At 52.6% G+C, this 24,368-nt stretch overlaps 1 protein-coding gene across 4 annotated transcripts in view; it reads left to right on the top strand.

Moving 5' to 3' along the window:
* GATA4 (GATA binding protein 4) overlaps positions 1-24,368 on the top strand; it is a 79,036-nt gene that overhangs the window by 9,984 nt on the left and 44,684 nt on the right. For 2 of the 4 annotated variants that reach the window (XM_036856779.1, XM_036856776.1), the window contains exons 1-2: positions 16,650-16,747; positions 20,297-21,397. In XM_036856779.1, the coding sequence (XP_036712674.1) occupies positions 20,782-21,397 (616 nt within the window). In that variant the 5' untranslated portion in view covers positions 16,650-16,747; positions 20,297-20,781. Of the gene's footprint in view, positions 1-5,014; positions 5,080-16,649; positions 16,748-20,296; positions 21,398-24,368 lie in introns of those variants that run through there. The other 2 variants (XM_036856777.1, XM_036856778.1) reach the window with 2 other exon arrangements.

The raw sequence follows: 24,368 nt of genomic DNA, 5'->3' as shown, positions 1-24,368 counted from the left end.
CCTAAGTGCTCAACCTTTATATAATTTTAACGTAATTTCCACGTGTAATCAAAATAGAAAGAGAGGTCAAACTACCCTTCCCTTGACCCCCCTTGACCCTACTACGAACTGATTAAACAAACAGTACCTTGATCGATGGCCTTGTCTGTAAGTTGCGGACAAGGAATAGCATCTATCAGAGTCCTTTCACATACATATCACATTTGATCCTCACATTTGATTGTTCTTTGGGGTAATCAGTGTGGATATTATTAGAGTATTATGCCCGTTTTATAGATGAGGAAACTGAGACTCAGAGATGTTGCTTTGCCAAAGGTCACACAACTAATAAGTAACAGAATAAAACTCAAAATGCCCTACTCTACCTAATAAGTGCTGCCTTCCCCACCCTCCAGGAATATGCTGAGGATTCCTGAGATGGTCTATATGAACTGATTTGTAATTGCTCTAATAGGTATTATCAGGATCCCTTAATTCACTCATCTGCAAATCTTGAAATCAAGGAATGACAGAGCTGCAAGGCTCTTAAAGCTGATTTCACACACACACACACACACACACACACACACACACAACTTTCATTTTACAGGTGAGGCCCGGGGAGGTTAAGTGATTTGCCAAAGGTCACCCCACGAGTTAGTGGGATATGACCAATGTCATTTTTAAAAATTAGGTAAAACAATTGTATACCAAGCCCATTTTTATGGCTTATTTTAAGCAGGTTAATAAGTATACCAGGCACAGCTTTAAACCCAACTGAGTAAATGCTGACACTAGTTTATAGATTCAGCGGATAAGTAGCAATAAGGAATTATTCATCTCTCATTTATCATCCAGCCTCTCCAAGGTGCGAGTTATAAAGTGAAGCAAATAGCAGTTTGAGAGCCTCCACACATGTGAGATCAAAACAGTGAAAATAAAGTGGTTTGCAAAGCCATACATTTACAATGCAGCTGGGCCCCAGGTCTCCTGAAATGTGAAAGAAAGAGAGAAGGAGAGAAAGAAAGAAAGAGAGAGAGAGAGAGAGGAAGGAAGGAAGAAAGAAAGAAAGAGAGAGAGGGAGAAAGGAAGGAAGGAAGGGAGAAAGGAAGGAAGTAAGGAAGAAAGAAAGAAAGAAAGAAAGGAAGGAAGGAAGGAAGGAAGAAAGAAGGAAAGAAAGAAAGAAAGGAAGGAAAGAAAGAAAGAAAGGAAAGAAGGAAGGAAAGAAAGAAAGAAAGAAAGAGAAAAAAAAGAAAGAAAGAAATTTTGTGTTTCACAAATAGGCACTTTTATTATACAGAACTCCATATTTGGCCTCCAGAGGCATTCAATCATTAATTCATTCTTTTGAGTGTGTATTGAGCACCTACTGTATGCAGGGCACTGTGGGAGGTATGGAGAATGATTAAAGACTACTCCAGCCATCAAGGACCGTTTAAGCTTAATGAAGTGACAAAATAAAGCGCGCGCACACACACACACACACACACACACACACACACACACACACACACACTTGAACCTCGGAGTCAGCGGGTAGGAAAGGGAGACTGCCTGACGGCTGGGGTAGCCACAACAAGGAGCACACGGAGAGAGTGTCCTTGCCACGACCTTGTCCCCCAGCAACATTTCTTTATCATGAGAATAGGGCTGGGAACCATCACAGGCAGAAAAAAAAAAAAAAAAGACAGTGAATTGACTGCCCCTATTAAGAACCCAATCCAAAAACCTCGTTTCCTCCACTCAGCTACATGTTAAATACAAACAAACTGGTGAAGAGATGGAGGCGGTCTGCTAGGGTGGGAACAGCAGTTAGAATATTTGTAACATATGTTGAAAATGAATAAAATTAATAGTTGATTTGCTTATTTGGGAGGTGAGCACTCATGAATGCTCATGTTATTATCCAGAAGTACTGGTTTATTTTATTATTTTTAAAAAATCAATCCCTGTTCCCCAGTGGTACACCTGAGGCCCAAAGGTCAATGTCAATAACAGGGCAGTCACAAATCCAAAGTGACTTTGCTCTCAGCTGCCCAGACAAAAGACGCCGTGAGGCTCCTCTTGGAGCCCCACCTTCATAAAATGAAAGCATTCTCCAAGATATTAACTCAAAACCCTTTAATTTGTAGATGGGGAAACCAAAGCTTAGAGAGTCCAAGTGATGAAGGGTGACCATTAAATGTACGTGAAATTATGAGTGAATTGTGTACTACGAATAATTACGCAGGACGTTGGGCATAAACTGGGACGTAGGATCACTCCATGAAACAATGAGGGTCATGACAAGGACCAAGTCCAGAACCCTGTCCATTATGCCTGCCCCCCACCCCCACCCCGTCCAAAACTTTGCTGCCTTTTTTATTTTGAAGGCTGGAATATTTATGAGGATAGTTGAAAGCTATTGTCCTGAAATGTATTATGTGCCAAATGCCCCTTTTGGCTTGGTTTGTCCTCCGTCTAGGAGGGGCATGGAATGACTAGTTTTAAATGTCTATGACTCACTGAGACCCTTTACTGCAGCGTCTTTCCCCCACTCACCCCCATCGGGGCTGAGCCCTGATCACCGTTTCCACCTTCCTGCAAAGATGGAGGTGGCAGCGCTCACCACGTACTCTGGCTACCCCAGAGCTCAGTGTGCCTTATCGCTAATCCTCTCACCCTGGTGATTGCACCAGGGTGAGGAAAGCTTGGCCTTGGGATTCAGATTTATAGAGGGGAGCTATCAGTTCCTAAGGCAGCATATTGAAATGGAAAAACGGGGTATGACCAGGTCTCAAGGCACCTACTACTGGCTCTGCCATTAAATAGCTGTGTGACTCTGGATAAGCCTGTAGCCCTTTCTGGGTCCTAATCACCTCATCTATTAAATGAGTGGCTTGGATCAGAATCCCCAAGCCCCCTTGCAACTCCAGCTCTCCATGTCAGTGTCAGTGTCAGTGTCAAAAAGAGGCCGAAGGTACCTGGACCCATAGTCACCCCCCCAAACAGGGGCGCTCGGGCTGAGGTGCTGGTGAGGCATCACGTGGCGTCTTCTGCACATGAGCTTCTCTATGTCTGCACAGTGGAAGGGACCATGGCACATGTGTTTCCGCCACATCCCTGGTACTACATCTTCAGTCATAAAGGACAGAGATTTACACTGTGTAAGGACAAGCTGGAAAGTCCAATTTTCTGAACTCAATTCAACAAACTTTTAGAAACATCTACTACATGTTAGAAACTATGGAAAATACAAAGCTATCAAATAAGATTTCTGCCCTCGAGAAGACTGAAATTTGGAAGAGAGGGTTATGGAGACAGGCGGATGTGTGGAGCGATTAAAATGAAATACAATGTGTTAAAGCCTGTGGAAAAGATGGGGAGGGGGGAGAGGAAGGGATTGATTCCAGGAATTGAAGTGTTTTTTAAAAATGTGTTTTAATTGAAAGGAGGACATGTGAGAAGAAAGCCCTTGCTTTTTCCCTTTTCTATCCCTCATAGTACCAATGCTTTGCTCATAGTGGCAGTATTTGGGTTCTGGAATCAAACTACTTGCCTGTAAATCTTGGCTCTGCCACATATTAAGCTCAGCAAGTTACTTAATAGTGCTGTGCCTCAGTTTCTTCATCTGTAAAATGGGGGAATAGAGTGATTGTGTAGATAAATGAGATAGTCAATCCATGCAATGTACTTGGCACTGTGCCTGCATATTGTAAGTGCCCAGTGGTAGCTGTTACTCAGTAAACGTTTGCCTAGTGAATGGATTGAAGTTTTATCTGCAGTCCAAGCCTTTTATCATAGACATGCAGATGGGCCTCACATTTTGTGTTTCTCACTGAACACGCTCATTATCTGTGGCTAAGACTGAGTTCAGACTTAGAGGTCTGGTGTTCCCACCCTTCCACTGTGTGGGACCAGCAGTGAGCCCCTTGTTATAGAACCTTTTGAGGAACAGAATGGCACGGTTTGGAGACATCCGCTTGGGGAGATTTAATGTCACAAAATGTTGGTGTAGGAAAGCACCCAGCCTCTGCCACTTACAGACAGGAAACTAAAGCGCAGACAGATGTTAAGCAATTTACCTGTGGTCCTGCCACTCACCTGGTGGCGGGTTCAGGATTAGAACCCAAGACTCCCGACTCCAGATCAATGAGCTTCCACCAGTCACCTGCTCCCTAGATCCCAACCGCCTGGCCTGAGCTGCTTTCTGCAGGGAGTCTCTTGGGCCACACCTACCTGGGATCCCTCCCTCGGCTCTCCGTCCTGTGCCCCAGAGAAAAGACTACCTGTTTCCCAGTTCTTAGGTCACATCTAAGAATGAGGGCCCTTTACCTGTCAGAGCTAGCCCTTGACTCAGACTGGGTGGGCGGGGGTGGGGAGAATGGAGAACGGAAAAATCTGAGCCCTTTAGCACTTCGTGTTAAGTTGTCTCCAGGGCTGACTTACTTCTTTAATTCTCACTAAGCGAAAGTGCTTTGCAGGTACTATGTTCACGATCCCCACATAAGTGTCACCCACAGAGAAGGTGGTCCTGGGGGCTTTCATTAGAAAGGCAGAGGGGTAAGGCCACCTGCCCTAGTTCTGCAGTCCGTCAGGCGCTCAGACAGCCGCTCTTCTAAAACGGGGCAAAGACAAGATGGAGGAGCGTGGAACTGGGAGAAAGTGAGCGGGAGGTTGAGCATGAACTAAGCTGGATCGTATCTTTTCAAGCCGATCAAGTGAAGTGTTTTCGCTATTATAAAAGCGAAGTTGGAACCTCAGAAACGTACAGAAATGGAGGGGGGGGATTCCACGCTGGAACCTTACCGTCTTTACATGTAGGTGCATTCACTTTTATTCATCTACCTGTCTTGTTTTCTATCACGATATAAAAATTCGAACGAACCCAAATGGAATGTTCGCCGGGGTCCTGATTTTGCTCCACTCACGCGGGCGTGAGTGATGCCCGGGAAACTGACGATTCCCCTCCTAAGCTGTGTTGCACGAGACACTCCGGGCGGCGGCGGAGTCCCGCCTCGCGGGGCGCGGCCCCTCGGCCGGAGCAGGCGCTCCTCTCCCGGGCGCGCGGCCGGAGGGCGGGCGCCGAGCTCGGACGTCGGCACGGACCGCGGCCGCCGGGTAAGAGCGGAGGTCCGGGCGCGGGCCGAGCGAGCGCGGGGGCTCCGCCGGGGAGGCTGCGGCCGCGGCCCCCGGGGATCCGGCGCGGGCGAGCGGGGGCGCGAAGCCGGGCGGCGGCGGGAAGGGAGTGGGGCCGCGCACCGGGCGCCGGGCCGGGGAGGCCCTTCCGCGCCCGCCGCCCTCTCCGCGGAGCCGGGTCGGGGCGCGCCGGGGGGCGGGGGCGGCCGGCCGGGGGCTGACCCCGAGCGCCGCCGAGTCTGCGTCCGCCCGCCGCCCGGCGCTCGCCGCCCGCCGCCTCGGGTTACGCGGCGGCCGTCGGCGCGCACCTCATCAATAAGGCCTGACAGGCCGCCGGCTCCGCTGCCATCCATCACCCGGCCCGCGCGGCCAGAGGCGCAGAGCACCCCTCGCGGGGGACGGGCGCGGGCCACGGGAGCCGGCGGCCCCTCGGGTGAGCGGGACCCAGGAGAGGCCAGCGGTCACCAGGGAGCCGGGCGGACTCCACGTAAGCCCGAAAACAGACCCGCGCGACTCGGAGGCAGCGTTTTCTATCCATCAACAAATATTTGACTTTATTCCACCTCTTAATCCCAGTGTCTTTTAAGAACGTGTTCATTTGTTTCTAAAGAGCCGCAAGGGAGCTTAGAAATGATCTAGCACAATCCCCACATTTCACAGATGAGGAAACTGAGACAGAGTGGGGACTGGGCATGCCTGAGGTCACGCAACCTGGTGGCGATGCAAACGAGAGGCCAGGTCTCCTGACCCCCCCGATTCCCAGCCCACGCGCCGGCCACATGGGCACTGGGTAGGACCCACGACGCATATGCGTGTTTGGCATCAGATGTGTGAAATGGACGAAGTCGTGCGTGTTGTAGGTTCTCGGTGTGCCTAATAGTCAAACCAAGTCGCCGCCTGCGTGTGTGTACACGCGCGTGCGCGCGCATGCTGAGGTCTAGAAAGGGAACAGTAAATGAGGCAAAAGTATGGGGGCGGGGGACACCTACATATAAAAATAATATAGTTCCTTGAGTTCATTTACTTCCTCTTCCCCTCCCCCCACCCCAAGGAATTAACATGGTTTCTCTTCTAACTTATCTGTTGCAGCACTTTCTCCCGTTGCCTGTTTGCAGGGCTCTATTTTCTCACTGGTCTGAACCAGTTTGGAGGTAGCGACTTATGTTCATCCCTAGATCTCCAAAGTTTGCATGGTGCCTGGCACACAGCGAGCATTCAGTACGTGTTTGCTACCGTGAATTGCAATACTTGTAAGGGAATCCAAATAATTAAGGTTCAGAGGACATCGAGACTGAAAGAACTCTCAGATCATGGTGTTTAGTCTCATTTCGTGAGAGACTGGCCCTTGATTTACCTCTGGCCCCCAGAGTTCCCTCTTTTTTTCCCAGAACGCTACCTGCCACAAGCTCTCCTAGTTGTGGCTTCCTGCATGCTTTTTACTTCTTCCCTTCCCTTCCCACCTTTTGGTTCTTCCACTGCTTCATTAGCAAGCTTTGGAAGAATGAGGAGGAGAGTAAGAGGGAAATAGACAAAGCCAATCTGTTTGCTTTATTTCTAACAGGAAACAGTATTTTGTGGGTTTTGTTCTGTTTTCGTTGATGGTGGTGTTTTGTGTTTGTTAGTGCTGTTGGTTTTTTCATTCAAGTGAACAGGATGAGATTAAAGCCAAAGACCAATGGGTGTCTGTTAACATTAACATTCATTTTTCCTCCATGACCACAGTGGTTTGATGAGAGTTAAAAACAATGATATTATCACCAACTCTTGGAAGGGGTAGAAATGAACACACACACACACACACACACACACCACTTTTATTGAGCAGGAAAGGTAGCAGAGCCATCCTATGGCCCTGGTAGTCAGTGGCTTTGGGCTCGCTTGCGCTGTCTACTAGACCATGACTTCTGTAAATACAGGTACAAAGTGTAGTTTTATCTGGCATAAAACACACTTTTTTTCCAGTTACCATCTATCTGCATGGTAGCCCTTCCGCGTGCAGGTCACGAACTGCAGCTGAGTGTAATGAAAATTGATGTAAGAATCAGAGTCAAAACAACTTATCCTGCAGAACTGTTGCGGGGTTGAATATGATCACGCGCAGGAAAGGCCACGTTTCACCAAATGGACTAAAGGAAGTATAGTTCTACTCTCAGGGGCAAGCTCATTCTCTCAAGGCCAGGCCTTGGCTTATTCTTGCCTCATGGGACCAGCTGGACAAAACCCAGTCTCCTCTGACTGACTAGCTTCTGGCCAGCTGGGTCTCCCCGCTGTCCATCTGCTGCCAGCCAGTTGCCTGGGGGAGCAGCAGTGTGGTTGAAAGTGACTTAGCAATTTCTGAGCTTCTGCTACCTGGTTCCAGGACTCTCAGGATGAGACAACAGTCACCTTCCCTGGGAAGTCACCCTCTCTGCAATAGGGAGGACCAACCTCGGACACTGGATCCTTTTATAAGAGATGCAAGGCTTTCTTTTATATAGAAATCACTTTTCTGAAGTATTTTAGGGGGGAGTGAATCATGTACCAGGGATGTGAAGTCTCACTAAAGACTGGAGACGGGAGTGTGTGTGTGGAGAGAGAGAGAGAGAGAGAGAGAGAATAGGGGCTGAAGAATTTTCTCCTGTCCCAGAAATACTCTTAACCCCCTGCTTTTTTAAAAGTCTGATTTATTGAGGTGAAATTTACATACAGTAAATTCACCCTTTTTAGGGTACAGTTCTGTGTGTTTTGACAAACACACAAATGGTATAACCACCACCACAATCAAGATATAGACTAGTTCCATATTTTTTCACTTGACGTCTCCAGCAAGGCTCCTGATTGACAGCAGCAGAGACTTCTTCACAAGGTAAGGAAGTGCCTCTGGCAATAGGAGGAAAACCGTGAAAACAGTGGCACTGCACCCAAGTAGAAGTGTTGGAGTGAAGCAGCGGAGAGTTCTTGCCGGAGAGTTCTTGCCGAGAGTGAGGATATCTCTGTGGTCCTGATACTAGGAGCTTGCTGTGTAATCTTGGGCAGAACATTTACCCTCTCTGAACCTCAGTTTTTTCATCTGTATGTTGGAGATAGTTATGGTTGGTGGTTAGAATTCTCTCTGCCCCTTGAAAATCTATGATATAATTGTATTGGGTGTAGATCACAGCAAGATGGATTTGATAACCAAATATGACACACTCCTTATAATGGAAACTGCCAAAATCATTTGAACTATTGATTTATAAAGATGGTTTTGTCAAAGAGCCTGAGAAGGAGAATCAAACTGAAAAAGACAAGTAATTACAATGTATTGCATTTCAAAAATGTTATATATGTGGAATAATAATACAACATATAACCTGTGGGAACTGGCTTTTTTCACTAAGCATAATGCCCTGGAGATTCATCCAAGATGTTGTATGTATTGCTGAATGGTATTCCATGGCATGCATGTGCCACAGTTTGTTTGTCTATTCATTTGGTGGAGGGTATTTGGGTTTTCAGTTTGGGATTTTACAAATAAAGCTGCTATGAACATTTGCAAAAAAAGAAGAAAGATATAGGCTAGCTCCAACACACCCCACCAAATTTCCTCCTCCCCCTCTGCAGTCACCTCTCCCCCAAACCCCTGCCCCTGGCAACCTCTGTTTTCTATCCCTATGGTTTCGCCTTTGTGAAAATGTCATATAAATGGGTTCATTTAGTCTTTTGAGTCCAACCTCTTTCATGCAGCCCTAGTGCACTTGACATTCACTCATGTCGCTGGGTGTATTTGTAGTTCATTCTTTTTTGTTCCTGAGTAGTATTCCCTTGCATGGCCTTCCCTCCATTTATTTATCCATTTCCCAGTTGAGGATCATTTGTGTGGCTTCCAGTTTGGGGCTATTAGGAGTAAAAACTGTAAGTGTGAAGATACCAGCAATCCTCTTTTATAGATTAAAACACAACTTACATTTAGCTTTTCTTATCCTGAGGCAAATCGCAAATAATTCATATGCTGAGCAGCCATGTTCAGAGAGTTTGGGATGGGGACGTCACAGTCGCTGACAATCATATGTAGGGGTGCGGGGGGCGGGGAGGAACAGGCGGGGAGAGAGAATGAGAAGCCAGGGCTTTTGGAGTGGAATACACACCAATTTCTCACATAGTGATTAAGAAATTGATCACTCTTGACAGATAAGGCTGTGTCTTGTTCTATCTGCTCCGAGCCCTCCACCCCACCCCTACCCCACCCCCAAGCAGAGTGTGGGCTCTGGGAACAGGACATCTCCAGAGACTTCCTGGGCTGGGGGCGGAAGGATTCTTCCCCTCACAGGGGAAAGGTTCCAGCCCCAGTGAGAGGTGGTATGAGATGGGAGAGGGAGAACGGGCAGGCGCAGCGAGCTGAGGCTCCTGGGGTCAGCTCTGCCCCTCCGCGGATTAGCACCTCTGCTAAAGAGGGCCTGGGGCTGTGGAAGAAAGCAGACTTTAAAGGCAGAACACCCTTGTCTTTCAGTCAAACACGCAGACACAGGAGCATGTATGGGAAAGTTGAAACTAGCGAAGAGAAATGGAATGTCAGGGATCTTGCAGTCTTTTTCTTCACTCAGGTCAAAATACAGCAAGTAGCCTTTTGACAGAAATAGGTAGGTCAAGCTGTTGGAAGCTCCGTGCCTCCCATTTTCTTCTGCTGTTGCAAGAAACCAATCATTTCCAAATAAGTAATAAATACCTCCAAGCGCCCAGGGGTGTGTGAGAGAAGGCAGCCCACCCTCTTTGGGCACCTGCTGCCACTGAGCGGTAGTGGCCTGTAAGCGACCCTACTGTCCAATACAGGGACGCCCAGGCCTGTGGGGAGAGGGTCCTCCCCCACGTGCAGGACCGCAGGGCCTAGAGCCCTCAGCCCCGCCGCCGCGGCTTTGGGAGATGCCCCGGGCGGGCTCTGCTTCCAGGGCTGGTGGGTGGAGGCGAGGCAGGAGATGCTGTTTTCGCACTTGGGCTTCGCGCTTCCTTGACACTTTCCTGTCTCTCGCTCCGCCGCCAGGTCGCGGCGCCTGCCTGGGCGTCTTCTCCAACTCCGGGTCACCTCGGGCTCGGTGGCGCGGGGAAGGGTGCCGGGGGCGGCCTGTGCGGAAACCGGCCCAAGCTGGCGCTAGGAACACCGCGTCTCCGGTGGCTCCACAAGTCCCGACAGGAGCGTCGGGGTCTTGGACTGGCAGCGCTCCAGCCGCTGGGTCCCCGTCAACACCGCAGCCCTCCCGGGAGCGGGGCGCGATTCGGGACTGACCTCGCCCCGTCTGGTCCCCTCGCCTTCATCCGGCCCAGGCCTTTCCTTCCCAGGTCTCTCGCCGGCCTCCCCTCTCCCTGGGGGCCTCGATCTCTATTTCTGTCACCTGGTCTCTTGACTCCTATCTCTTCTTCTTTCTCTGGGTCTGTGTTTCCCTCTCCGACCCCCCCCCCCGCCTTTTCCCTGGTCTCTGTTCCTCTCTGCTCTCTGCCTGTCCTTTCCCTGCTCTGTTTTTTCCATAACACTTCACACCACCTAAAAGTCTATACTGACTTATTCATTCTCCGTCTTCCTCTTATAGAATGTAAGCTCCACAGGCAGAATTTTTCTCTGTTTTGTTCTATGCTGAATCCCAGCGCCTCGGACAGTCCCTGGCACTGAGTAGGTGCTCAGTAAAAATAGGATGAATGACTGGATGAATGAGTTAATTGATGAATGAACAAATCCTGTCCCTCTGGGTTCTCAAGCCAGTCTTTTCTCTGTCCTTTCTGCCTGCCTTCTTCTGTCTCTCCCCCTTTTCTCTGCTTTCTCTTGTTTCTGTCTCTCTCCATCCCTCCCTCACTTTTTTTCTCGGTCCTGCTGTCGGACAGCGTCCCTCCAGCTTTCCAAAAGGTATGGGTTTGGGCCATCCGCACCGGGAGATGGTACACCTGGCGTCTCTTGTCGGCCTTTGTCCTAGGGAACCGGGCAGCCTCCCTGTCCAATCGTCGCAGCCTAAGCGCCTAACCAGGTCCCTAGCTGAACTCGACCTCCAAAATCCTGACTGTGCGCCTGGAAATCCCTTCTTCCTGCAGACCCCAGAGTCCTGGGACTCCCGGTTTCCTTAGAGGCAGCCTAGATTTGGGCAAGAGATTTGTAGGTGGCGGTGCAGATAAACACCCTGCAACGACTCAGACTGGGCCTCTCTCTCCATGTCTGATCTGGGCCTCAGGGTCCTACTTTGAGAAATGGTGGTGACTCTAAGCACCTACTGTGTGCCAGGGGATGCATTCCCCTTTGAAGGGAGTGTGTTTCTCCAATTCCCAGCAACCCTGAGAGATGCTATTAGCAACTCCTTTTGTAATTGTAATCATTCAACAAACATTTATTGGGCACCTACTATGTGCCAGCCCTGGCTGCTGCCCTCATAGAGCCTACATTCTGGGGTGTGTGTGGGGAGGAAGGGGTGTGTATAAGCAACCACAGATAAACGAATTTGTAACTCCGTGGAACAGAAGGCCTAGGAATTAAGCAAAGTCACATTTTATGTATTCCAAGAACATTTATTGTGCTCTTTCTCTGTACTGGGCGCAGCCAGTGCTGCAGCTTCAAAAGTCCCTAACAGGGTAGGAGGGAGGGAGAACCCACAAGGGAAAGAATGGGGCCCACGTCACCAAGAGAGATCCTGGAGGTGACAGCTTCGGTCCCCAAGAGTAGGGCCCCTCCGGACAGCTCAAAGATTCTGCAGGCCCAGAGCGGGTCTCGGTGCAGCCTGGGCAGTGGGTGCCGGAAGCTCCCGCTTGCTGCTGTTCCCCCACCCCCATCCGAAGTCCTCGGATTTGGAAGGGGAGAGGATGCCAGGCTGGGAGAGGGTAGAGGGGCGAACGCTAGGGCGTCAGCCTGGCCGCAGGGCGCCCGGTGCTCGGCGACCCGCTGGCGGCAGAGCCCGGACTTGTGGGCGCCTGGACTGGGTTTCAGTTCTCGCCTCCGCTGCCCCGGGACCTGAGGAGCGCCCTCCCCATTCAAAAAGCTTTTGGCATCCTTCCCGAACTTGGTGAAAACGTGGAGAATCCTTTTCACTTTTCTTTCCCTTCCCACGGGCTCTTAGATTATGAGACACGAACTGTTTTATTTAAACTTGATTTTAATTTTTAAATGTCAGACGTCCTCATTAAATGAAATTTAGAAATATTTGAAAAGCAAAACGAGGGCTTTAAAAAGCGTTTCGTTATAGAAACTCGATAATAAGTAGAATGGATGAAAGAACTAAGACTCAGAAATCTAGATTCGAGACCTATTGCAGAGCGCCCCGGCTTTGCCACCTCCAACAAGTGTCTTAACCTCTCTGGGACTCCTAGTTCCCGTTTGTATGAGGATGGGAACATCTTCTCTCCCTCCCTCTAGCGCGGCGATGTTGTTGTTTCCTCGAAAAAAAAATGGAATTTGAAAGTGTTCTGTAATCTGGAAATATGGTAGGGTGTGCCAGAAACTCTAGTCCTCAGGGCCGGAAGCAGCAGGAAGCGTTTGCGGTCTCTGAGACAGAGCATGGCTTCGCCTTGCAGCACTGAGTAGTATTTTTACAAGCAAGACAGAATTAAGAAGCGTGGCCAACTTCTCTCCTCACGTCCACCGGCAGGAGGCTGATGAGCGCTTCCTGGGGGGCAGACCTCGGTTCCCGGGGCGGGGGTCTCTAGCCCCCCTCCCCAAGAATTCCCGCTGCCAAGGCACAGGGGCTCGGGAGGGAAAGAAGGTCTACTAGCCTCACAGCTTAATTCGTTCTCCGTTTTTCCGTCCGCGGGCGACGGCCCTGCTCCGCACCCGGACCCTCCGTGCTCCACCCGCGGGGTGGGGTGTGGGGGTGACGCTGGGCGCAGTGTGGGCCCCGCGAGTGAGGACCGGCTGTCGCAGAGGGAGAGGGAATCGTGCCGGCGGCGCCAGGCCCGGCGGAGGAATTGGAGGGCCGCGTGGGGACAGGAGCCGGCAAACGTTCAGCGCGGGTCCCTTTGCCTGTCTGTCCCGGAGCCCTTAGGTGCAAGCTCGCAGAGACGCGTCTACATCTCGGAGGAATTCGTTACACAGGACGAGGGGTGACTTTTCCAGTGCCCTCCCCGGTCCTGTCTCTCTGCGGGTTTCTTGCTCCCGATTAGAAGACTTTGGGGGCCTGCTGTTCTTTCAGGCGTCGTTGGTTTCCAGGGCTGGCGGCCGCCGAGGCTGATTTCCGCAGGGTGCCCGGCGGCCGCACCAGCCAGAACTGAGACTGTGGTCCCGGCGTTGCGCTCGGCTTAAAGCAAGCCCGCTCGGGTCCCGCCAGGAACTCCGGAGAACCCCGCCCGGGGAGACCGTCGCTGTTGTCGCTGTGAATCCTATCGTCCACTGTTTATTGACTTTTTTTTTCAGGGAACTAGAGTTCCGATTCCTCTGTACTCCATGTCCTGCCTACAAATACGTCTCTAAGGTATGGACCGGCTGAAGTCCCAGAGGCCTTAATGGAACAAAAAAATCCGGCAACTTATTCTTGTGTCCTGGAGAGATTTTTTTTGTTTAATCGTATAGCACATCTTAGTAATTCTTATTTGTCTAAATTTCACGACTTGACTCTTCATTAGACCCAGGCCCTTAGTAAAAAGAGGTCAAAGACTTTCACAGTATTACATTTTCCTTGTAGATTATGGGAAAGAAAAGTGGAAAGAGGGCATGAATGGGGTTGGGCCATATCCCAGGCCAGCCCAGAGACATCTCCTTAAAAATAGCCAGGAGTCCGAACCTCAAAGCACACCACACACACACACCCCCCAACTCCATTCCCAGCGGCCTCCTGAGTGAGGGAGAAGCCTGGGAACTTAGCGGCAGCCGATAAACCTCCTCCAGCCGGCGGGCCAGCGAGGCCTTGAAATGCTCTCTGCTCCTGGCAACGGCGCGGCGGCCGCGGCGGCTCCCGCCTCGCCCAAGGGAGGGAGGGGGTGAGCGAAGGAAGGAGGGAGGGAGCGAAGGAAAACGAAACACCCTAAAAGAGCGGGCCGCTGGCCAACCACCCTCTGGACCGTCCTTGAGCTGAGCCCTCGGGGGAGAAAGTTGGGGCGCTGGGCCCAAAGGGAGGGGAAAACGCAGAACACAGACACAAAATTCTCGGTTCCAGGCGCCTTCCTAGAAGCAAGGAATCTTTGACGGACTCCCAGGCTTCAGCCCACCAGGAGAGCGCGGACGGGGCTGGGGGGGCTGGGGGGTCGGTGGTGGTGGTAAAGGAGCTCAGTCGCAGGCCTGGCCAGGAGCGGCCCCCTGGTGAATCCGGGGTTCCTCGAAAGGAAGCGCTTAGAAAGAACAGTCTCTTCCATCAGGGGTCTCACAACAGCCACACAGAGCAGGGCCTGCTATTGCCCCCACCACTGTACGGGAGGCTGGGGGTGGGAGTGGGGCGAGGCTGGCCGCTGGTCACCCAGCTACTGCGACCCTCAGCACACGCGCTCTGGCGCCGCGGCCGACCCGGCACTGCGAAGGTAGCAGCCCGCGTGGGAGCGGCCCGCGTCCTTGGCTTTGGGGAGGACGCTCAGATGGCCGCTCCGCCAGATGCTAAGTCCCAAGGCCCAGTCTCCAGGTTCAGCCCCTTTCGCCCTCTGGGGGTCGCGCGCGGGAGGCAGCTCTGAGACATGGGGCATCGCTGGGGCCACAAATTCCCAGGGAGAAGAGAGATGCCGGGGCAGTTTCCTGCTCCGCCGAGCTCAGCCTTGCAACTCCTCAGAAAGCCCTCGTAGGGCCCTGGCGCAGGCCTTTGGCTTCGTGGCTCTCTCGCTCACCCCAGGGGGAAGGAGGACCCGTTTCAAAGAGCACAGGGGTCGCGTGCCCTTCTCGGCTGCATCTGAAAGTGCGCCGGCCGGCGTGTCCCCGCGAAACCGCCTTTCCCCAGGTCCAGCCTCTGGGATCCCCAGGACCCCCTCCCTCTTAAGTTCCCAGGCCCGGGATCTGCAGCCCCAAATTCTGCAAGGCGCTGGCGAGGAGCTGGAGGAAGCTGGAGAAGGGACCCCTAGCACGCCACCCTCAGCTTCCCGGGCGCGAAGGGGCCCAGGCGGGCAGCGGCCCAGGGAGCGGCGTCGGTGAGTCCAGCGGGCGCTCAGCCCTTCCGCCGCTCTGCCGGGCGCCTCAGTTTTCTCTCTTCGGCCTGAGCCCCTCTGGACCTCCGCACCTTCAGCTCAGGGAAGAGAATTCCCCGCGCAGCCGCTCTCAGTCTTTCCTCCGGGATTTTCCTGAGAATCCCCACGAGTTGGCCACGATCCCTTTGGGGGGTTTCCTTCCAATCAGCCCCGCGTCCTAGCCTCGGCCTCAGTGCCCGGATTGCCCTCGCGCAGGCCGGGAATCCACGACCGATGACAGACTGCGGAAGCGGGTCTCGCCCGTACCCTTACTTCGGAGGCGCACAGGTTTCTTTCAGGGTGGTATCCCGGCCCCCTCCAGACCCCTCCAATCTGGTATGAGAAACCTGCGCAAGGGAGAGAAACGCGACCTTATGGGGGGTGGGGGGGTAAGTTTAACCGAAAGCTTGAGAGCCACCGGCCGGCTGTTATCTGGAGCTGAAGGCTGCGGTAATCGATGGGTTATTTTTACGCGGTAATAGGGCCCTGTGATTGCTCTATTAACCTTTAGACCTGTCTGAGGGACTCTCCGGCTCGCAGCCCCGCTGCGCTGGGGCCTCTAGGCACTGACGCCGACTCCAAACTCAGGCCTGCCACCCTCCCCGCCCCCGCTCTAGGGAGGGGGGCTGAGGCCGCTGGAAGAGTCCTCTCGACCGAGAAACTCCGCTGGACTGCCGAGCTCCCCAAGTCCCTGCTAAGTCCCTTGGATTGGAGCGGCGGCGCCGCAGGCGGCAGAGAAAAACGGAAAGATCTGAAGGGAGGAGGCCGCAGGGGCTGGGAAGCTTCGCCATGAAAGCGTGCACTTTTATCTGCATGAACATAAAACTGTGCGCAGGAGCCTGGCGGACTCCCCGGGCTACTGCGAAGGTGAAAGGGAGGCTTAGGTGTCCGCGCTCTGATTGAGGGGGGCAATCTCAAGTTTGGCGTCTCTTCCTCCTCCCCAGAATCTGGGGCTAGGAGAATCCCAGTACCCAGTATCACCCGGAGCTCTGCAACCAGTCGGGCACCCCCGGTGACCCAGGGCCCCACACCCGAGCCGGGGTCGCGCCCAAGAGGTCACCTTCCCCTCTATCAGCCCCGCCCCTCGCCCCCCGCGTCCGGGGCCGCGGCTGGAACCGGACCACCAGGAAGCGTGGGGAGGAGGGAGGAGGTGGAAGGCAGGGGAGGAGGTGGGAGAGAGACGACTCATTAATAAAGCTGACCCTGGGCAAAACCGCAAACCGAATCGACCTCAGGCAGGGCGGTGGATGAAGCCCGCACGCCCCGGCAGTCGCACTTTGGCGTCTTCCGAGGAGATCCCTGCGCCTGGACTTTGCCTGCTAGGGGAGTTTTTTGAACAGCCCCGCAGCCAGGCGCCCGGCGGAGGTGCAGCCCGCCGCGGCGCACCCCCGCCCCCTGTCCTTGCACGTGACTCCCGCGGGCCAGTCAGCGCCGGCGAGCGGGAGCGGAGGGAAGAGGGGATCCGCGCCGCGAGCTGGGGGACTCCGAGGCGGCCGGCAGGGAGGCTGCGAGAGCTCAGCCGCCGCCGAAGCTCCCGCGGCGCCCAGGGGAGCGCGCGCCGGCCTCCAGGAAGCTCGAGCCGCGGCAGGTACGGCTTCTCCCGCGCTTCTCCTTGCTCTTTCCCGTCTCCTCCGCGCTTGTTTGCTTGGGAGTAGAGAGGTAACCAGCGGATGGAAGGGAGACGTTGGTCATCCCCCTCTCCCTAACCTTTCCCAAAGCCGGCTCTGCTTTGGCTTAGCAGCTTCTTTTAAAAAAGAGTAAGATTTGAGGGGAAAGCGGACAGGGATACTCGAAGTGCTTCTGGATTCTTTTTGTGTGAACTTGAACGTTTTTAATCCCCGCCCCTGCGTGCAGATTTCCCAGCCCTTGTTTGCATCTCGCAGGCCTGGGCCTGGGTGGCGATGGTGGCCGCGAGAAATCCCCCTGACCGACTACCCTAGACAGGCCGCACGGCGGCTCGAACACGGAGGGAGTCAGACGGAGGAGTGTCGCCCGTGGGTGACAGAGAGGCGGTGGGAGGCGGCGCAACTGGGCCTCGGGCCCCGGGGAGGCGCTCCGAAGTCGGGAATGGCTGCTGAGCGCCCGCACTTTTCATGCCTCCCAGTCTTCCTATCTGGGGTCCAGGGGATTAAACCCACACCGCTTCTGGGTGGGATTAGCTGAGGGCGGGAACCCGGCGGAGAGCAGTGAGGTCCCTCAGCTGGCCACGGCTAGCTACCCCGGTCCACGAAATTGTGTCTCTTGGCTTTGGGCTGAGGGGGGGGGGAGTCACCCAGGGGAGAGGAGGATGCCCAGTTGGTACACTGCCACCAGACTGAAAGAATGAGGGGCCTTGCGGTTGGGGGAACAGGGTGGTGAGGGGCCCAGGGTCGGTGGGAGTCGGGGCCAGCGCCGCCGGGAAGGTTGGGAAAGCGCCTCCGGGAAGGATTTCCTGTGTTTCTCAGAAAAGGAACTGCAGCCAAGAGCAGGTTTCAGGCTTTTAAAGAGAGAAAGGTTTTATTGGGGTGACGGGGTGATACCCCACTTCTCCACTTCTGGATCTCCACGTCCCCCGCAGCGACCAGGTCCGTTATCGCCGACTCGGGTGTGCGTTCGGGTGTGACAGTTTTCTGCGCAGCAGGCCGAGGGCGAAGGCGCCCGCTGAACCGAAGGAGCAGGAGTGACCTGTAAATGCTCGGGAACGTTAGGACGCTCTCGATCTTCTCGGCGCTCAGAAGTAGATCAGAAAAGGGCTCTGAGCTCACTCAGCAAGGAAGAAAGCTTTCCTGTCTGGCCTGTGAATTTGGGGTGAACTGGGATGGGTGATCAGCGGGAGAGGGAAAACTGGGGCACAAGCCCGGATCCCCACAGCAAGGCCAGACCTCTTCTGCCGTTCTCAGGAGCTCGTTCCGCTCCCTCCCGGGATGGCCTTCGAGGAGGCTCAATTACAGAAACAAGCAAGAGTCTTTTAAAGGGAGTAGTTCATTTCTTGTCTTAACAGAAAGGTATAGAGCGGTATTTTCTCCCCCTCTTACTGTTCAGTAATCCAACTCTGAGGTAATGTATCAGCCATTTAAAAAGGCAGAGAATGTAATAAAGACAAATGTTAGATTTATGGCATTTTCAGCGTTTCCATTTTAAAGCTTAAGTTAGCATCTGTATGTATATTGGAAGTTGGATTACAAAATTATAAATCTTCCTTTCCTGCAGCTTTCTGAGAAAAGAAACTTATGACATTTGTTTAGAACTGCAGGAGTATTCCAGAAAATGCAATGAAGTAGGTCAACTATTTGATTTTAAAATCAAATACCAAATATTTTATTAAGGTAAACCTATATATTTACTTACTGAAGCCCAGACATTCCTATAGGTATTAATTTTTTGTCTTCATTTTCAAAGGGGAAAGTTGGTGATCTCTGTCAAATTTTTTAATATCCATCCTCTAACTAAACTTCTTATTGGAAGGAAATGTTCCCCAAACCAATAACTTATTGTATAGTTTTGAAAGCAAATAATAAACCACTTAAGAGTTAACATATGACTGTATAATACAGTGCTATAACATTATTATTATTAGTGATGTTGCAAAAGTGATTAAAAGCATTATATAGTGTGTATTAGACATTCCTTTTCCAGAATATTTTTACAAGAATAAAGATGACCATTTATTATAGTACATAATACGTCTGAAGCATTTTCTCATGGTACATTGTAGTAAAAATAATAGTCAATTGTATAGAATTTTCTTTGTGCCTGTTATAAAAGTTTTATAAGACCCTGTTATAAGTGCTTTCCATATACTAATTTATAATCCTCAGAATGACCATACCAGATAGTTACCTTTAATATTTGAATTTTTGCAAATGAGGAAACTGAGACACAGAAAGGTTAAGTAATGTGTCTACAGTCATTCATTCAGTAAGTGGCAGAGCCTGGATTTAGTACATAGTTCTGTTAATATATCTGTAAGTCTACTACTGCAATTAAAGAAAAAAATGTTAATGCCTCTCCTAAGGAGAAAAGTGGGCATGGACTGGACAGCTGTAAACCCCTGGAGTCCTACAGATCCTGTCCTCTACCCCCTTTAATTGTACTTTGATCTTAAAGGAGTTTCAAAACTTTTCGATGCTTCAGTCCCCTCTTTTGTAAAATGAGGAGAGACACTTTTACTAAGCGGAATTGTGGAGAAAATGACCTGGAACTAAGCAGGTGCTTCAGAACGTGGAGCGCTTAGTTTTATCAGAAAAATTGCCTGGTGAAATCAAAACACAGGATCCAAGGATATAATCAAGTCCTACAAACTGTTCTTTCCCCCAAGCAGTCTCATTGGTGTTCTGATTCCATATGTGGGTGGATCAGTGATTCCATATGAAAAACCCATTCGATGAATTGGAATGGTTCAGTGAGTACTGTAGTTCTGTAAAGTGACTTTGTACATTCCTCTTACTTTTCTTAATATCAGTCTGCAAAATCTCCAAAATAAAACTATTTGCGACAAACGCGTATCTTGTCTGATTTGATGTCCACGTGATACAGCGTATGGATAAGAGATTCCACAAACTTTTTCACCGAGATTTAGCAGACACTGTGCTCACTTATAAATATTTAGACTCTGCCTCTAGTTAAAAAAACAAAGATTGCAAACAAAAACTTCTTAGGCTGCTGGTTTTTATAAAGTTTGTCCTTGTCTTCCATGGGCAATCTAAAGTTCTTTCATGGCCAAGATCAGTTGGGGATAGGTGGGGGGACAGAGGAGATGGGACGAGATTTCTTAGGTCTAGGTTCTGCGCGGAAACCGGAAACCCTTGGACTTTTAAAATATTGTGACAAGAATATGCTAGAAATAAGGTAAAATTAAAGTCCTTCCTGACAAGCAATACAAAAAACAAAAAATTGAGCGTGAGCATAACCAGTAATTTCATGTCCAATAACTAGGAATCCCCGGGTCTCTAAATCGCCCTTCCCCGAGGCTTCCCTCCGGCAGCCGGACCCCACGGCCTCTGCAGAACAGCTTCCCGCGGAGTCGGGTGGCCTCCGAAGCCGGGCCCCCGAGAGTGGCGATTTTGTTTGCAGGGCGGGAGAAGCAACCAAGCTTAGGGGAAATGGGCTCTGAAAGCTCTGGATGAACTTATTTCCCTCTTTGTCATTCCCTCTTTAGACTCGGCTGCATCTCGGAGGAAAGGAGCCCGCCCGGCCCTCGGCCTTGGAGCCAGCCTCCCGCACCCTGCACCGCAGGCCGGGGTGTCCTGAAGACGGCGGTGCCGCGCAGCGACAGGCCAGGCCCGCGTGACCCCGGCTGGAGCCCCGTGCCCGCGCCCGGGCGCCACCCCGCGTCTTCGCGACCTCCAGCCCCTGCAGTGGATTCGGCCCCTCCTCCACCACCTCCGGGAACAACCGCAAATTCAATTTGGGATTTTCCTGAGTAAACCAGAGCCTAGAGTCTTTGGCTCAATGCTGGATTTAATACGTATATATTTTTGAAGGATTCGTGTTTTTTTTTTTTTAAACCTTTGATTTTTGATCTTCATTTTTGTGACAGCCCCTCACTTGTACATTAGTCGTCTTTTTATTTTTGTATTATTATTTTCTCTCCCCGCACTGCTCCTTGTTCTGAGGACTCGGACGCTGCGAGCGCGCGTGGCGATGTACCAGAGCCTGGCCATGGCCGCCAACCACGGTCCCCCTCCGGGGCCCTACGAGGCGGGCGGCCCGGGCGCCTTCATGCACGGCGCGGGCGCCGCGTCCTCGCCGGTCTACGTGCCCACGCCGCGGGTGCCCTCCTCCGTGCTCGGCCTGTCCTACCTCCAGGGCGGAGGCGGGGGCACCGTGTCCGGGGCCGCCTCGGGCGGCAGCTCAGGGGCCGCGCCGTCGGGCGCAGGACCCGGGACCCAGCAGGGCAGCCCGGGCTGGAGCCAGGCGGGAGCCGAGGGAGCCGCCTACACCCCGCCGCCCGTGTCGCCGCGCTTCTCCTTCCCGGGCACCACCGGGTCCCTGGCCGCTGCCGCCGCCGCCGCTGCGGCCCGGGAAGCCGCGGCCTACAGCAGTGGCGGCGGGGCGGCGGGCGCCGGCCTGGCGGGCCGCGAGCAGTACGGGCGAGCCGGCTTCGCGGGCTCCTACTCCAGCCCCTACCCCGCCTACATGGCCGACGTGGGCGCGTCCTGGGCCGCGGCCGCCGCCGCCTCCGCCGGTCCCTTCGACAGCCCGGTTCTGCACAGCCTGCCCGGCCGGGCCAACCCTGCGGCCCGACACCCCAATCTCGGTGAGTGCTGAGCGCGCGTCCCCGGGCGGTCCGGGGCCGGGACAGAGGTAGTCCTGAGCCTTGTTTGGGACATTTAATTTTTCACAGGTATGCGGGGGCGGGGGCAGGGGATAGAGCGGCTACGTGAGTTTCCAAGGAAAGCAAACTGGGAGACAGAACCTGGCGGGCGGTAGTGGCGGTGAAGGTCACAGCCCCACGGAACCCAGATTCTGTTTAGTGAGGGCGGGCCTGCCCTCTAGATCCTTTTCTGAAAGGGAGAGACGTCTGCAGGGTGGCCCCGGGCGTCGGGTGTGTCTGGGTCTACGTGCGCCCGGGCAGCGCCCGTGTGTAGGTGACTGCGGAGGCCGCCGGGCGGCCCGGCTGCACAGCGCTGGGAACACCGGGTTTCTGCTCCCACCTCCTCTCGGCCGTTGCTCAGAATCCTCTGCAGGGAACTGATTACATGGCTTGCGCCCAAGATCTTCTGGGCCATTTGGCGGGCCAGTTGGAGGATCCCTCGGGGGTGGCAGAAGATTTTCCTGTCGGGGAGTTCACACCGGGAACAAATGAGGGACCCTAGCAATGGAGATGGGTTGACCTGGGATCAGTGCCAGGTGGGTGCCTCGGGGCCAGAGCGTGTCGTGACCGTGTGCTGGTCGGCGGGGCATAGGTGCCCAGGGCTGCGTTGGAAGCGCACCCCAGGTCGGTGTCCGGGAACGCGGGGAGCCCAGAGGTGCATCTTTATAATGCCCGACGGAAGTGGAGACTTTGCCGCAGGTCCAAGTGTTCAGCCTCGTCCGGTCCCGAGGGCTGGGGTTAGAAATTACAATCGTAATGGGCACAGTTTTATAGCTTCTTTGAATGTCAGACTTGGCAAGGACGTCAAACGTGTGCCCCTTGCTCCCATTTACAGATGAACAAAATGAAGTCCGAGGTAGGGCTTCGGCGCTTCAGGCTGAGAGAGAAAGGAAGTGGCAACGCTAGTTCAAAATGCAAATGACCTCTGGTCCTGTGGAATTTCAGGAAGGGACGGGATCCGGCTTGGATGGAGACGACTCTTGTAGGGGAGGGGAAGCCCAGACTTGAGCAACAAAGTTAACATTTACTGACTACCTACTAAGTGCTAAATCCTTTCGCATTTGTTCTCACTTTGAAGAGTAAAGCCTGTTCCTCCCCCAGGTTTCCAGTCTTGGGCTGGCTCCGAGAAGGGTTCAGGCTTTGAAGAGCTTTTAATTTATCCTCAGACCCTGGGTGGCCTGGGGAAGATCCCCAGGGGTGTCCGCCCAAATACACATCTCAGGTAAACTGATTAACCGTGGATGTGGCGCCGGGGCTTGGAGCTGTGGCTCCCAGTTTCCCCCTCCCCGTCACGGGGGAGCCAGACGGCACCCCCAGAGAGGAGGGCCCGCCCCTCCCCAGGCTCCGGAGACTCTCGGGAGGACCTTGAGAGATAGCTGGGCAACATCTCCATACAATGGCAGCTCGAGGTGGGCGTGCTGGGCGCGGGCCCCTCGGGCCACGCGTTCTCAGAACTCTCCTGAGTTCTCTCTAGAACTCCCTCTAGAACTCCTATTTTAAAACAGCGAGGAATGGTCCACGCAGTTTCACTTCTTCGAACTTGGGGGTGGGGTGGGGTGGGGAGGTTGCTTCCTAACCCTTGTGATCCTGGACTGAGAATTTGGTGCTTGGTTAGGGCAAAAAGAGAAGTCTGAAATCCAAAGATGGGGGTGCATTCTTTGTGGTCGTGAGAGTTACAGTCACAACAATGTAAAAAAAAAAAAAAAAAAAGATACTGTGTGAGGAGTGCACACAGTGAGTATTTAGATTCTCAAATGTAACCCATACCAGGCCGGAGGGTGTTGAAGTAAGTAATGTTTCCCACACTCCAGTGTCAACAGATGGCAAGCCGACCTTTAAGGAGGGCCCCCTTGCTGACAAGTGTGGCCTGTCTTCCGGGTGCGCTGTGCTCTGTCCCCTCTACTTCAGGAAGTCCCACCTGAAGACAGCCCTGGGGTCCGGCCAAGCAGTTGGATTTTCTCTTCTGTACACAGCCAAGTGTTTTAAGTGGTCAGGTGATGAATGGCTCCACATTACCTATGTGAGGGGACAGGAGGCATGTTGAATTTGTTGGCATTCACATCTCCAGCATGTTCTGCAGGTGGCACTTGCATAACAGCCAGTTAAAAGCAGCATACGTACATGTGCTTTTTATATGTTCCTCCTATCACGTGGATCCTCCTGTTAATGCCTGGTAGCTTTATGGAGGACCATCACTGACATGTTAACTGATGCTGAGTGACGGAAGGATGATGACGAGTGATTACTGAGTCCGTGGTGTTTATTGAGAGCTTGCTGTGTGGAGTTGCCACCGGGTCCTAAGATGGCAGTACAGGGTGGAGGTATGACAAAGGCAAACCTAGATTCAATTTCGGGTGCCCCTGTGATCTCGGGCAAGGTACTTACCTCTCTCAGTCTCCTCTCTTTTCCTGTAAAATGGGATGGTTGTAACTACTTTTAGTGTTGTTTTAAATTAGAAAAATAAGGTTTGTGAAGTTCTTGGCTTTGGCACATAAATGATGGCTATTTGAGTAAATAGTCACTATCATGCAGAGTGACCAATTTTTCTGATTTTCTCAAGACTGAGGAGCTTTTTAGGATTGGGGATTTTTAGTGCTAAACCTAGGACAGGCCCTCAACAAACAGGGATAATTGGTCACCCTAAACAGACTTGAAGGCAGGTGAGTGACCCAGCAATGGGCTATGGCCATGAGCTGAGAGCAGAGGAGAGAGGACAGAGGTGTACCTCCCTCTGTCTAGGAATCTGGAAGTCTTCACCTAAGTGGTGCCATCTGCACTTGGTGTTGAAGGGTAAATAGAATTTTGTCAGGAAAAGTACCTGCAATTTGGAAAGAAAAAAAAAAAAAAGAAAGAAAGAAAATGCATGCCCTCATTTACTGTCACACTGTCTGGTACCCTGAAATAATAGAACCCC

This window comes from Balaenoptera musculus, chromosome 6, assembly GCF_009873245.2.
Source record: "Balaenoptera musculus isolate JJ_BM4_2016_0621 chromosome 6, mBalMus1.pri.v3, whole genome shotgun sequence".
Classification (NCBI taxonomy): Eukaryota; Metazoa; Chordata; class Mammalia; order Artiodactyla; family Balaenopteridae; genus Balaenoptera; species Balaenoptera musculus.
Note: the sequence above shows the minus strand (reverse complement) of the source record. Positions and strands in the feature narration are given on the sequence as shown.